Source organism: Meleagris gallopavo, chromosome 2, assembly GCF_905368555.1.
Source record: "Meleagris gallopavo chromosome 2, MGAL_WU_HG_1.1, whole genome shotgun sequence".
NCBI lineage: Eukaryota > Metazoa > Chordata > Aves > Galliformes > Phasianidae > Meleagris > Meleagris gallopavo.
This window is the reverse complement of record NC_139405.1, coordinates 33,814,904-33,830,158: the sequence shown is the minus strand read 5'-3', so window position 1 is coordinate 33,830,158 and position 15,255 is coordinate 33,814,904. Positions and strand designations below refer to the sequence as shown.

Sequence of the window (15,255 nt, the reverse complement as noted above, 5' to 3'; positions counted from 1 at the left end):
GAAGTTGCATGCAACAAGAAGTTGCAAAAACACAAGTAGCTTGGAAAATAAAAGTATACTAGAAGTGTATGTAAAAGTCTGTCAATGCATTTGGTGTTGTGCAGGGAATACCCATTCCATTTGGTGGAATATCACTGCAAGTGCATATCCTGAAGCTCACAAGTTGACCTCTGCAGAGCTGCTGAAAGGGGACTGGGACAGAAGGAGGCGCAGTCCCTGGTAGTTTACAGCGCACACAAAGAGCTTAATTTGGTGTTGAGTATGTGTTCCTTTTTTTGCTTTCATTAGCTGAGACAGCAGTAAATCTAGAGTAAACAGAAGAGAACAACATAGCTCAGCACCTAGTCATGCCTATAGAATTCACTGCAGGAAGAGGCCTCTAAGTCAAATACTTAGTTGAGTGATTTTTATGATAGCTAATAACAGCTGTAGCGCTATGCAAACGAAGGTAATAAGGCAATCAAACCTATGCCTTAAGGCATTCACCTTCAGGGCCAGGAAGGAGCTGTTTCTGCCTGGCTAGTGGTTTTGTTTGAAGTCTCTTCTGACACCTTTTGAATCCTTTTCATGTATTCCTGTAAAAACTGTTGGCTGCTGCTGTCGTAAAATAATTTTAAGACCTCAGCAGGACATTTTTATTATTAACATGAAAGTAAGACAGGTGTTCGGGTATTGTGACAAAGATTAGAAAAACGAACCTTGTTAAATTGCGAGGTCACTCCTGCAGATGCATAGCTTTGTAGAGCTGACTTTTTATATCAACTGCATACTGACTTCTTTGGAAATGAGATAATTTCATGGCAGCTCCTATTAGCACCAATAACTGTGAAATTAGCTATTGCTTCAACTCAGTTTTGACAACACGGAAGGATGAGGTAGCTACACAAAGCCAAAGGGCAAAGCGATTCAGCATGACTTACGTTTTGAGACGGTAGATTAGTCTGTGGTTTCTGCATCTACCAGAAAGTGGAATTTTTCAGCATGGAAGTTGAAACTAAATGCTATTTCCCTGTGGAGACAGAGGAACACAATATTGTTATGCTTTTTGACTTGAGAGGTTGGCTGGGATCAAGGTCTTGCAAGGAATTTGCACTGAAAGGATATGCTCTTGACTTCGGAAGATTGTATCAGCATCTCTGCTTTCGGGAAGGAAATATTTCTATTTCCTAGGCGAGTGCAAGGCTCAGCCCTGAGCCTGTTCCAGATGGAATCTAGCCCCTAAGAGTGCCTCTCCTGCAACACCAGACTGTTGGTGCTTCTTGTTTCCACTTCTACACACCATCTGTATGTTTTTTGACTAAGTAATAGCCAGTTAGTTCCCTGTATTTACATTTTGACCCGCTGAACCCTTCTGTACATTGGGTGTAATTTTTGATCAGCTCTGTCTGCAACCTCAAATAATGGCTCCTATTTGGGTATCCAAGACTACATCAGAAAATAACAATTTTGAATGAAAATTTGAAGCATCAGCTTTAACATAGTTTCATCCCAATGCCATTGTAATATTACTTTAATCCAGCTTTAGGGTTCTGACACACAAGTAGCTTAGTTTCTAGCAAGTTTGCTAATACATTTGCTAATAGATGTGAATGCCTGGTTTTAGCAAATTCAAGCTGAGTAGACTTTGTTTCTTAACTCTAAAAAAAATGGTTGCAAAATAATCCAGACTATCTTGTACTTGCCACAGGGCGTATACAGCATGTGGACAGTTGTCGTGATGCAGTAAAAGAATTCCGTGCCTGAGTTGTTATAACCTTTTGATGAAATGGGAGGCACTCAGAAAACCAACTGGCTCCTTGGACAATATTACAAATGATAAGCTGGATGGGTCACCTGAATATGTGGAACTTCAGTGATACTGATTTTATTTTGAACACTTAAATGAATATAGAAGCATTTTAATAACTAAATCTCATGCAGGAGAGTGGCTACATTTCTTTTACAAATGCTTCATGTAGAACTGAGCTCAAACAAAAACAGAAAAAAATGCTTTCTCCTTCAGGAATGAGACAAATTTCTCTTTTTAAGAGGAGAGATCTTACTCCAATGCAGGTGCGCACTGGAAGACATGTTGCAGTATCGATCAAGCTAAATTGAAATGCTGAGAAGAAATATGTCAACGTAATGGCCAGACAGCAAGGTTTCAACACAGTATTTCAGTTTTTAAACCCTTTTTATCCTCCTGCAGGTTTCAATGGCATTTTCTAAAAGAGCTGAGAACATTCAGAACCTTAGATCTGTCCTGAAGTTAACAAAGCATTGAAATATGCATTTTAATTTTTATTTTACTAAGTGCTGGATTAGAACATACAAGACTCTCCTTGGAATCCTTTCAAATGACAAGTGGTTAATTTTTCATAGCAGCAGCGAAAGAGAGCTGCGCGAACAGTATTGATAATCAGTGGTGTCAGAGGTTAACTTTTATATAATCAGCTTTTAAAAATGTACTTCTACATAGAGATGATTTAGGGAAGTGCATGGAAAACGATACTATAAAGTATATCTTCCAACTTAAAATCTTTGAATCAAGAAGGATTTTCAGTCTCTCAGCTTAAACTTCCTAAATGCCTGTATTACTTTGTCCAAAATATACCTGGCTTCTAAGTGAGTTGACTCTTCACTTAAAAAAAAATAGTCACAAACTTGCTGCGTTCTGTGTCTTGGGCTGAAGTCTCTACAGACTTTGGGAGATAGGAGTCTCCTGGAAAGGTTTGAGTCGTCATAGTACACTTCCCAAAATGATTTTTTTTTGTTTCTACAGAAATCCAGTCTGAACTTACTATACTCTCATGTAGGGATAAGGTCTCTGCTGTTGAAATAAGGCAAAACACCTTTTAGTGCTGTAGCTTTCCATGATAAGGGCAGTTTGATTTATAACCTTTTCAGAGACTAATTGGTGATTGGGAGTTGTACTTCTAAATTATTAACTACACAGGTTGCTCCAAAAGTAATGCCTCCTACTTATCTCCATGGAAACGACAACAAAGAGTGCGACAGCACTATTTGATAAGGCAAAATCTCATCTATGAAATGCTGTTTTTCAAAACTGCTACCACCAGTAGCTATGCATTTTGGCCAGCAATGAACAAGAGCCTACATGACGTGCTTGTAAGAAGCTGTTCTAGTGGAAGTGACCCGCTATTTCACAGCTGCTATGACAGTGTTGTTGCTGAAAAGCATCATCCACTGTCATACTTTGCTCATGTCCACTTTTTGGTCTTTGTGAACATTCAGCAAGTATTGATGAATGTCAGCCGGTGCCATTTTTCTGCATGGAGGAATTCAGTCCCACACCTTTGCTTCATACACACTTCCATGCCAGATGCCATTTTGTCAGACTGCCCCTCTGCTGCCATCTGTCACACAGCAACAACATGTAACTGAATACTGGTGGGAAGGTTCAGCCTCTTCTGCCATACCACCAATATGATGGTGTGTGTGATGTCATAGGCCAACGTAATAAAATAGGATCCAAAGTTCATGTGAGCTGGGGGAAAAAAAAGTAACTAAGAAAAATAATGTAGCTGAGAAGTTAGTTTTTTTTGTGCTTGTGCAAAAGTTTATGCCTTGGATGCAAGATTCAAGTCCTCTGGTTACTATAAAGCACTTTATGAATGATCATATTAGTTAATGCACAGAGACATTGTATATTACTGTGCTACTATCTGCCAGTACTGCTTTAGCTTTGGCTGCAGTTTACAGAAAAACTGACATTTGTAATTCTTTGCAGTGGAGAATCCAAGTTTCAAACAAATTCAAGACATTTGCTAGATCTCTGAGGGTCGAACTCGCTCAGTCTTCTGTGAGTAGCTGGGTAAGAGAGGTGTCAGGCTTTCACTGATCCTATTCCCTCAGAATGTGAGCTCTTAAGGTGATTGTGTGTGTTGCCTTACTTTGTTATGCCACATTTTTATGAAGCAATCAGTATGGGAATCTCTGTGCCTGTCAGATTTTTTCTTTTCACATTGGAAAGTAGTTGTTTTCCCTACGTTTTAAGGGTAGAATTTATCATATATCTTTTAAATAAAGACTGACGATCTGATTCCCACACCTATCTGTGGGAAAAGTAATGGTATTTCTTATTGCTTACTCCCTTGCTGGCTATAGAAAGAGGTTGCTTTCTGGGTCAATAATGCCATTTAAGTTAAGTCCGCATGCTGACACACTCTGGTAGCTTCTAGAGCTGCTCTTGTCAACTGACAGTGAAAGGTCAATGGCTTACAGATTGCTGTTTGTGATAGGGAAACATCTATGGTAAGATTTGAACTCCTTATAATGTGTTGATGTTGTTGGCACGATAGTAACTGATCAGGGAAATGAAAGTTTGTTTTCATAACAAATGTAATGCTCCTGCACACCGTGAACTTGAAAAGAATCTGCCTCAGCTGCAAGGGTACAGCCACTTCATTTGTCTGCTGCATTATGTGTACAGGCGGAAGTCAGGTGTGGTCACCTTTCATTGTCCACACACATGCTTTTGCCCTAGTTATTTTAGCACAATTAGCCTGGCCACTGATGTCTTGAAAGGTAGATGATGCAGAAAAGGTTTATGGTGTGACTGCTCTATCTACATTTATGCAGTCAACTTTAAATGAGCCACACAAAGAAGGTCCTTTTATTACGTAAGATACTTTCTTTTATGATATGTTAGAAATCTGATAGTAAATAAAAGTCACAGTAGAAAAAAATCCAATTAATTTCCAGGTGCATGTAATGCAGCAGCCACATTAAAAGAATTAATTAAAAGAATTACAAACTTTAATGAAGTAGACTAAAAAAAAAAAAAAGTAATTCTGAAAGGTAGGGGCAGCCCTAGCTTTCTCACAGATCGCCGTGTTATCTCCTTGATGAGAAAGCAAGCAGATTTTATTGTGTATACGTGTACTATTATTTTTTGCATTGCTGAAATGCCTAGCCACCCAAAACTGGGACTAGAACCTCTATTAGTCTGCTGCTCCTATTTTTTTGTTTGTTTGTTTGCAGAGTAATTATGGGAATATGCTAGCTTGGAAGCCTTGCATTGCTGTTCTGTCTACATAAGCTTGACCGGTGGAGCTTAATGAATGAGAGGAATATCTGGATATAGTTGATAGTACTTTACTGCTTCACTTGTAAGGGACAGTTTGCAGTTTGCAAATGTCTGTCCATGGGTAGTCTGCTTCTCTGCAGTGTAGAGAGTGAGAAGATCTGCACCGTGGGGCAGCTGTCCTTCCAATGGCTTCCTTTGGGGGCAACAGGAGAGGCTGATGCAATCTTGAATGGATGTCAGACAATATAGAATAATGAAGAAGGTGAATTATGATAGCTGTTTTTTTTTGTTTGTTTGTTTGTTTTTTTTTTTTTTTTGTAACATGGTGGAGACCTTACCTTTCAGAAAAAATGTTGACAATGAAGTAGTAACCAATAAATAAAATGTGCAGGGTGTGACATACATATTGTGCTATAAGAGTACTAGAGTCTGCAACTTCCATACAAGGATACATTCACTGTAGGTGGACATATACTGTTCTGAATACATAAAACAACAAATGTAATATTTTTACATTTTTGTTTTCCTTTTTACTCAATAAATGTATCAGTAAAAAATAAGAGAGCTAGAAGTAAGCTTGGCCAATATATTTTCATATTCAGAATAGAGATTCCTTTTAATGTAGGTGGAATACTAACCATTCTTTCCATGGTATAGTTAGCTTAGGAGAGCATTGGCAATCTGGGAACACTGAGTTCATTGCTAAGCCAAGTCATCACTGTTAAGCCAAATCAATTTAGTCCCTCATGCCTCAGTGCTGGAGGTTGCTTGGGAATGTGCACTGATATATATTTACAGTGCTATGGTCTGTATGGAAATTTGCTGATCAAGTAAATGAACTATTGTCACAGACTTAATAGAGCAGTTGTTTTCAGAAAACAAAGCAAATCAAAAAAAACCCAAAATTTACCAGTAATGTTTAGTAGGTATTGTTTTTGAAGAGACTGCACCATTGCTTTGCATGTTCTTGAATTTTTTTTATTGTTTCACCTTTTTTTTTTTTAACCAGTACAAAAGCTAGGGCAAGAAAGTACACTGAATGAGTAAGTGGAAATAAGGAGAGTACTGGATGCTGTCATTATTTATTTTGGAAAAAACAGGGTATAAATAAAACTTCAGAAAAACTATTTCATGAGGCAGAACTCTTGGGGTGAAGAGTCAGAGAAATATGTCTTTCAGGAGGGATAAACTCAGCATTAGTGAGATCAGCTTGTAAGTAATTAACCTTAAGACATTCAGTGATTTGCTGCAATATACTTAATGTTATGGGCTCTTGAGTGTGAGATGTAACTATATCATAACAATTTTGATGGGAGGATGTTTCGATGTCTGCAAAAACTGTGATTTTGCCAGTGCTGCTGAGTGTATTAGATCTGTGTTAAATAGCTATCTTGTTTATACAAGGACATAAGAAGTGGCTTCCACAGTCAAAGGTCACCGTTCTTCTGGACAGTGAGAAGCTGGAGACTGCAGTTAAGCTCTAGGTGCTGTCATGGTTACTAAGTAGTAATATTTTAGTAAAAATAGTTTATGCTAGATGCAGCCTGACTCTTCCTTAGAAGCGAAACAAAGAATAGAATCATAGAATCTTTGAATTGTTCAGGTTGGAAAAGACCTTAAAGATTGAGTCCAACCACAACCTAACCATACTACCCTAACTCTAATAACCCTCCAGTAAATCATGTTCCTGATCACCACATCCAAACGGTTTTTAAACACATCCAGGGATGGTGACTCAACCACCTCTGGAGGAGCCTATTCCAGTGCTTAACAACCCTTTCTGTAAAGAAATGTTTCCTGATATCCAACCTAAACTTATCCTGGCAACTTAAGACTATTTCCCCTCGTCCTGTCACCCATCTCCAGTGAGAAGAGACCAACCCTGCTCTCACTGGAAGCACCTTTCAGGTACTGAAAGAGAGCAATAAGGTCTCTCCTCAGCCTCCTCTTCCCCAGACTAAACAGCCCCGGTTTCTTCAGTCTCTCCTTGTAGGGCATATTCTCCAAGCCCCTCACAAGCCTTGTTGCCCTTCTTTGGATCTGCTCCACACCTCAATGTTTTTTCTGTACTGAGGTGCCCAAAACAGAACACAGTACTTGAGGTTGGGCCTCACCAGTGCCATGTTTAGCATTCTTGCTATCCCAGTGATTCCTAAAACTTTATTCTAAGTGTGCACTGTTTTGTCTTTCAATACAAAGTATTGACGTATTCAAAAATATTTCAGATCTCGTGTGAAAGTATTAATAAAGCAGGAGCAAAGCATGCCTGAGGACCCTCTCAGTTTCAGTTTTCACAGTGCCTTTGATAAGCAGCATTTGGTATGTCTACATCACATACTGCAACTAAGATCATGAATGTAGCGGATATTGTGCATGTCTTTTTTCAGCCTTTTTCTTATTCTTTTGACAAGAAAGAACTATCAAGAATTGCTATCTTGCTCTTGTTCTCTCAGTCTCTGTATCAGCAGTTAGTGATCTCCCAATGTAGCAGCTTAGTATTCTGCCATGTGAGAAAAAGGTCATAATAAAATGCCAAGATGCTATAAGGCTGCATCAGTGCCCTTAGCTACAGGAATTTGTTGCTGTTCAAAAATGATTTCTTTTATAGGTGGATTTTGTCCTGAATGTTATCTGTTGTAGTGAGTGGTTTGTGGTAGATACAGAGGATGTCCCTCCTACTCCATGGTATGTTAAAGACTACTGACTTTGCAAATCACTGCTGTTTTCGGGTTGTTGTGATCCTTTTTGCCTTGTGACAGATGTGTAAAAATTAATTCGTGAATTGTGTAGGCAGTAAAAGATTCTCTATTTCCCCACTCCCAAAGCTCCACTTCAGTTTCAGTAAACTATTGGATTTACCTCAAAGTATTTGGATATCTGTTTAATGGTGATCTGTAAAGCTGACTGATGCTAAAGTCAGCTATTTTCACATGATAACTGGTCCCAGTAACACACTAGAGTTAGGGAAATTAAATATATAAAATGTCAAATTATCCACTTTTCTCTGTAATCTGAGCACAGTTGATCCTAGCTGTTATCTTGTTCCTTGAATACTATAATAAAGAACAAAAAAGTGCAGCTGAAAATTATCATGCAGAACTTACTGCATGCTTGTTTGCAAACTTACGTGTTTGGTAGAAGGGATGATGTCAGTATTTCAAAAAGGGCTCAGATAAAGGAGTCACATAACACACTGTTATTTGATATATTCTCTTGTTGAGAGATGTCTTTCTGTATTAACTTAATTTTTCTTGGACAGGAGAATGAGGTACTGTGAGATGCCTCTCCTATTGCCTGCTTTGTCACTCCCACAGACCATCATATAGAGTATTTGGGCCAAACAAGAATAAAAACTGTATCATGTTATGACTCAAAATTCTGATGAGCCAAATGGACTTGGGCAGGAGGTAAAAGCTGAACAGAAGAGCCAGAATACCTGGTTGTGCATAATGGAAGGCTTACAATTAAGCTAGTAAATTTGTGTTCTAAGCACACATAGAAGAATTTATGATGGTTTTGGAGTGTTGAAGCTTTTGGAGATGGTTTTTTTTTTATAGTTTCCCTCCCATCTTATAAAGGGGAGTCTTTCACGAGAACCTGTTTCTTGACATTTAGACATTTGCTTTTAAATAAATCTGGAAGTTATTTCTCCAAGATTTATCATGTGAAAAATTCAGAGTGCTGCTCTGAATCAAGAGCGGGTTGCCAAAGAAGTCGTTCATGAGCCTGCTTTTTTATGAAAGCTATTGTCAGTTTCTTCTTGCTAATGGGCTTCTCTTCTGAGAACAGGATCTTCTACACAGTCTCCGATGTCACTGTGAAACACCCCTCAGATTTTTATCTTGAATTTGGCTTCAGATATGGATATGTTTCATACATTTTTGTACATTTAGTTCATTCAGCAATCACTGAAGTGTACTAGATTTTAGGAATGTTCGTGGATATGTCACATTCTCCAAAACAAAGAATGTTTCACTTCTTTCATAAATGTTCAATTTTAATGGCACTTCCAGTTGGAGTCTTCAGTAAGGAGCTTTAGAAACATTAATGAGCTTGGCTGTAAAATGCCCTTATGTAAATATAATTAACCTCATACTGCAGATGGCAAGTTTTATTCACAGAATCTCTCCTTAATTGGAATAGGAAGAGACTCTAGCCTGGCTAACCCGTCATTTAACTCTATTTCTTATGAAATTGAGAATTTAAATTGTGACTTATCTCCAACTCTTTCTGTATGCTGTCAGAAACAGAGAAAGTAGAGGTTAATGGCTACCTCACTTTTATGAGACAGGAGAAAAAATAGGGCCTGAGGAGGGACATCTGTCTTATTCCACGTGCACTTGAAAGGTTTTTATTGAGGCATGAAAGGTTGCGTTGTTCCGTGCTTTGTCCTTTTGTTGCTTATCTGTTCACTGATGTGCTGCCAATAATTCAATAAAGGAATTTCTTAAAATATATCCTATTAATTTATCTTAAACCTCATGTACGTGGTATGTGGGCAATCAAAAGGCAAGAGAAAGAGAGTTGAGGAATCTGTTTTTCTTTTCCCCCTTAAATCCAGAAACGGTATCTAGTGAGTGAGACACCGATGCTGAAGGGTCAGATTTGGGAAGTGTCCTCACCAGGCATACGTTATTTACTCTCCACCACGCCCTCCCCCTCAAAAATCAAATAAACAATTCCTGAAGAATTGTGTTTATTAACAATCAAAACATGATTTTCAACTATGTCTTTTGAACTAGGATAGAGAAAAAGAAATTTTCTAAGATTTTTAAAATTTTACTATTTTAGTCACATCTGTATATGCATGAACTTCAGCAAAGTGTCAGAGCAGAAAGGGATTTTTTGATACTACAGCTGGAGGACAAAAGGAGTGAGATGGAAAGATGCTTCACAAGCCCACTTTTCAGTTTGGTACAACAGTTTAAATTATTTCCATACTCCCTGGCCTATGAAGCAAAAGAAAGAAATGTAGTGGAATTAGTTGGTAGTCTCTGGATACTTGGGTATGAATTATCTGGACTTATTTCTGTCCACTGTCTTGTGTATATAATGAACTCTTGGAAAATATGAGGATTTTACAGATATTGTGTGTGTCCAGGTTTCAGGTGAAGTGCTTAGTCTGTGTATTGACCCAGAGGTTGAAACTTCTGCAGTATAAGCAGTGCTGTAATGAGCACTGGACACCAAAAAGACTCCCATCCTGGTCAAGGTTTGGCATCACACTTAGTGCTTCATCTCCTGTGGCTGGGTTTCCAAAGGGACAATTCCTTAATTAGATGTCATAGTTTGTTCTGCTCTTGCCTTCCTATAAGATAGCAACATAGTAACTTGAGAAGCTTATTCAAGCATAACCAGTTGTTCCATTTGAGGCTGGGTATTAGGAGTATCACTAGGTACTTTCGGGTGTTTTGACTTGTATAGCAGGGAATAGTGCTGCACACTTCCTAGATGAGAAACAGTAAAATTTTTGAAATTGAGGGAAGTATTTCAACTTTTATTGCTTCTGGAGACTGTTGAAAATTCAGCTTTGGCAGGCAAAGGAAACTGGAAACCATTCCTAGTTTAGGAGATCCTGGACTGTGGCTTACGCAAATTCTTTTGTCTTAATTTATCTACGCCTTGTTTTAAGCAAAATAAAATGTGGTCCCATTTTGGTATCTTTTAGTGTATACGTTTGGGAGTTTGATTCTGTGAAAGCTCGCGCTGAGAAGTAGAGTTTTGCCCAGAAAGTGAAAGTGTGTTATTGTGGGTAAGAAAACCACACAATGGTGCCAGACCCTCAGGACCCGAGAAATACTTAAGACCAATTTGCCCCATTATGAGTGTCCATCTAGTGCAGTTCTGGGAGGGCTCTCTATCCATAGCTGTTTACACTTGAGTGCTGTTTTTCATGGTTGATGCATCACTGTCAATATCAATAGCTTTCTGCACCAAAGCAAGTTGTGTGAATGAAAAAAGAGGGACAGCTCCAAGGAATTTCTGCCTTTCCAATAGACTCTTGTGGTCAGTACCATACAGATGTTTCACAGCCTGCCGTTTGAGCAACTTTACCATCCTTGTATTTAGACTATTGTATGATGTGATAAAAATAGTAGTACTACTGACAAATCATAGAAACATCCCCACGCATGCCGAGAAATATATGTTATTTCTAAAATGAGTATTATTCATACATTTTCTGTCCTACAGGTTGTATGGTACTCCACAAATGCAGAATCTGTAAAGATATTGGATTATTTCCTGTTTCTTATTCAGTTCTTTTGCATTTTTCAATATAAGAAAGTATGGTCTAAGTACAGTCTTTTTTAAGATACTCAACCCCATTTATTAAAAAGCATAAGTGTATGTTTTCCTGGCTAATATCTATTCCTGTTTGAGTGCATAGGTGAGGAAGAATGGTCTACGTATGTATTTTTCTAAAATAATCTCATGTCTCCTAGGTAAGAGAGTGTTTGATTTTGGACTGTGTTAATACATCTAATCAGCTTTTGAAGAAACTTGACTATAGTACTTTTCAGGAAATGTTCACACTCAGTTAGTGGCTCTTTATTTCTGATGTTTGTTCTGTGGTGTTCTTGGTAATAGCATATATGGATATGAGTTTGGATCACCTAAAATTCTCTAAAGCTATTTAGTTATTCCTTTTATGACCATGGCATGGTGTGTATGTTTTGGATATCTCAAGTCCTTTCCCGTTATGCAGTTGGCTGAAGTACCTCTTTCAAGCTTTGCCACCTTGCACTTTCAGGGAATCTGCTGACAGCAATAGAAATATGCTGCAGTGGCTGTGGAAATTTATATTTGGCAATAAATGGGGAAGTTATGATTGCAATTGAGACTGTCATTGAGATAAGACACCTCGTTAGCTTAATTGCTATCAGGTTCCTTTGGAGTAGGTGTCACTTCCTGTTAACATTCAGCACTGTCTGAATTGAATAACGATCACAAAAAGATAGAAGGATTTGGGTTGGAAGGGACCTTTAAACATTTTCTAATTCCAATGCCTCTGCCATGGTCCATATAATCATAGAATTGCTCTGGTTGGAAAAGACCTTAAAGATCATCGAGTCCAACTATGACCATCCCTAGTTAATTCCCTGCAAATACAAATAACTGAATTAACAAGAATTATGCAAGCTTTGGCAATTCATTGTTTAGTGAATTCAAGTGTATTGGATGCCTCAAGTGGACTTATATAGGTTAGTATAGCATTGAAGAGTCTGGTTACCTGTGCGCTGGAAATAAGTGGAGGTACTGGCAGGTAGTCTAAAAATTCTGAGTTTTGCCAGTAGTGTGAGATGATTTTAAGTCCACTATCTCATTGGTAGCTTCTGAGAGCACTGCTCAATCATTATAGTGAACCTGTGAATCAGAAAGGAGCGGTGGGAAAGAAACGTGATTAGGGCACTTTTATCAATTTTGCTGGTTCCTCATAAAATACAGTAGCTAGTGTATTAGTCCATGAGACATCACAGTTGATTGACCTCAAATATGTAAAATGTGGATGAACTTTTAGACTATCTTCCAGCTGTAGTAAAATGGATAACAGCTAAACTAAAGCAAGCTTAACTGGAAAATGAGTTAACTACAGGGTGATCTCAAATAATTTTCTTGATGTACCTCACAGAGATATCTTCTTGTTATTGTGGTGATAAAGATAGGCACAAGAAATGAAATAGAATGCAGGAGACTGGTTCTAGCAAACTCTTTGCAGGAGGAAGGAAGCTATGCCTTGGAGTATTGCTAGCATTATCTGTTTTTCCCAGACAGAGAAAGGCTGAGGTGAGTTTTTGTAACAGAGACAAAATGCTGACTGACCATCAGAAGTATGAAATCATGGGGTGTTTAAAACCTTTTAGGTAAGCCAATGAAAATGAATGGTAATGATAAATAATCTAGGTTCCCAAGGGACTCCTTCCTGTGCTGTGTTGGCTTTCCTGAAGAAAAGTCAACAAAAATAGATATGTGCTAGCACTGTGTTATTTTACAAAGGCAAATAAATTTGTATTTTCTATTTCCTGAAGCAAAATATAAATATCTTACACATTTCAAGGCTCTTTTGGTTACCTTAATGTGAAACCCCAAAAAGATTATGGTTTACTCTTTCTGTATGGATGGAAATTCATTGACATTATTGACATTTGTAATGATGGGATTAATTTATCCCATTAATTTTAATGCAAAGAAGGTTAGGTCTGAGACAGAGTAATGTAGATTAGCATGACAGATGCAATAAACTTGTTCACAGAGCTGCAAAGATTTAGTGAATGAAATTCCTCTCTCACTCCATCTGCAACCCAGAAACACTTCTGGATGAGGAGGGGGTCAGCTAGTGAGCTTTAGCTGATTACACTCACTGCTTTTTTTTCTGTCTTCAGATATCTCAGCTTATGACAGAGACTAGTCGAGAGGGCCTGACTGAAGCAGCATTGAACCGCTACAATGCAGATAAACCCTCCTTGTACAGCTTCCCTGCTTCCCAGAGCACGTATGTCGCTGCTGATGTATCCACAGGCACCTCGGTGGCAGCATCTTTTTTTGCCAGGTAAGAAAGACCTCTTAGATTTTACTTCTCTGGAAATATAATTTATTTCAAAGGAAGTTATGTAGTGAAGACATGGGATTGACTAACTACAGCACGTGTCAAGAGGTGTATCTAAAGAAACAACTCTATCACAATCTTGCTGAATTACCATGAAAATGTTTAATGCACTTGAGTGCATTTGTCTCTAAGGTGGGGATGATGCTTCTACCCTTTTCTTTAAAATAACACTTAGACTCTTGATTTAGCTTAAAATGTGATTGCATTTGCAGAACAATACCAGATTTAGTGTGATTTTTTGTGGGGATTCTCTGAAAGAGAAGGGTGCAACAGAGTTAGTTTTTGAGACAGGCAACAAATTATATTGCTGTCTGGAGGGGGATAGTTCTCTTTGGTAGACAACCTTCTGATTTCTGTAGTGAATTTTACTTCCATCTAAGCAAATTATCAAGACTTATACCTACAGATGGATCATTTAATGTTTTTATTTCAGATTCTGTTTCTCCCATGCTTTTGAATTGACCTGATGGTTTAAACTTAGCCTCAGAAAACCCTTTCTGTTGAGTACTGAGCCAGTGTTTCCAATTGAGGAATATTATGGTTATCTCTATTAATTTGTTGGTAAAATGATTTGTTAAATAGGCATAACAGGTAATAAATGAAATATTCACTTTTAATAATGGAAATATTTTTTTCTGTGCAGAAATATGCCTTCTAAATACCAATCTTTTCAGCCCACTTGAATCCTGGTGTAACTGACGAAGTTGAAATAATCTTTGTCTTCTAATACTCTTCAATAATTAGAAGATTGACTTGGGATGAGTAGTGGAAATAATGAAATAACAAGAAAATAAACTATTTTCAAATAACATATCTGAATTTCAAAACACTGAGTGAATTTATGAGTAACTGCCCCAGGCGTATTCAAATTAGCTTCTTTCCCTCTACAGGGCTAACTATTAGTAATTCCACACAATTCTATTTCATTATCAAGGCAAATGGAAAAATTACAAAGTTGCTGAATTTTGAAGATTGTAAGTCTGGAATGAAGGTATTCCTCTTCTGTTTTTTTCTCATGTGAGGACTGTACACGTTCAACCAGTGTAGCATGATAAATGTATCATGTAAGAGGGTTAAGAGAAGAATTTTTAGGGGAACTAGTGAATGTTGTTTGGGACAGCTCCGATGTTTTTCTTAACAGGTGTGAATGCTGCAGTAGCAAATATGAATGAGGACAGTGGTCATGATTTGCTATCATTTTCTATTCAACTTCAGGCAGTTTAAATTAAAAGTGTTGAATGTAATGTCTAACTCACATGGTAATATCTAACTTGAACGCAGTTTGGGATTAGTGCAAATATTAGCACGAATTGATTATGAAGATTGCTTAACTCATTTGCTCTTCATTGCTGCATTGTTTATGCTGATAGAATTCATTTTCTCTAAATATACACAGCTGGAATGCAGGAAACTAAATTTACTCAAAATCCATTGTGAGAATCCCAGCATTTTAAATAATACTCTTAGTTTCTAGCTGATGATGTGAATTCTTGGGTATCGTTGGCTCAGAAGTGAGATCCCACATTTAGGCTGTTTATTTTTTTTAGCTGTACTTAGCAAGATGGAAGGGACTAGTTTAGTTTGGATTATTATATTTGATTAGTGTCATTTATATAAGTCT

At 37.8% G+C, this 15,255-nt stretch overlaps 1 protein-coding gene across 1 annotated transcript in view; it reads left to right on the top strand.

The window, feature by feature from the left end:
- KIF26B (kinesin family member 26B) overlaps nucleotides 1–15,255 on the top strand; it is a 279,410-nt gene that overhangs the window by 95,731 nt on the left and 168,424 nt on the right. Inside the window, exon 4 of the mRNA XM_085219592.1 lies at nucleotides 13,411–13,577. Coding sequence (XP_085075718.1) covers nucleotides 13,411–13,577 — 167 coding nt within the window. The remainder of the gene's footprint in view (nucleotides 1–13,410; nucleotides 13,578–15,255) is intronic.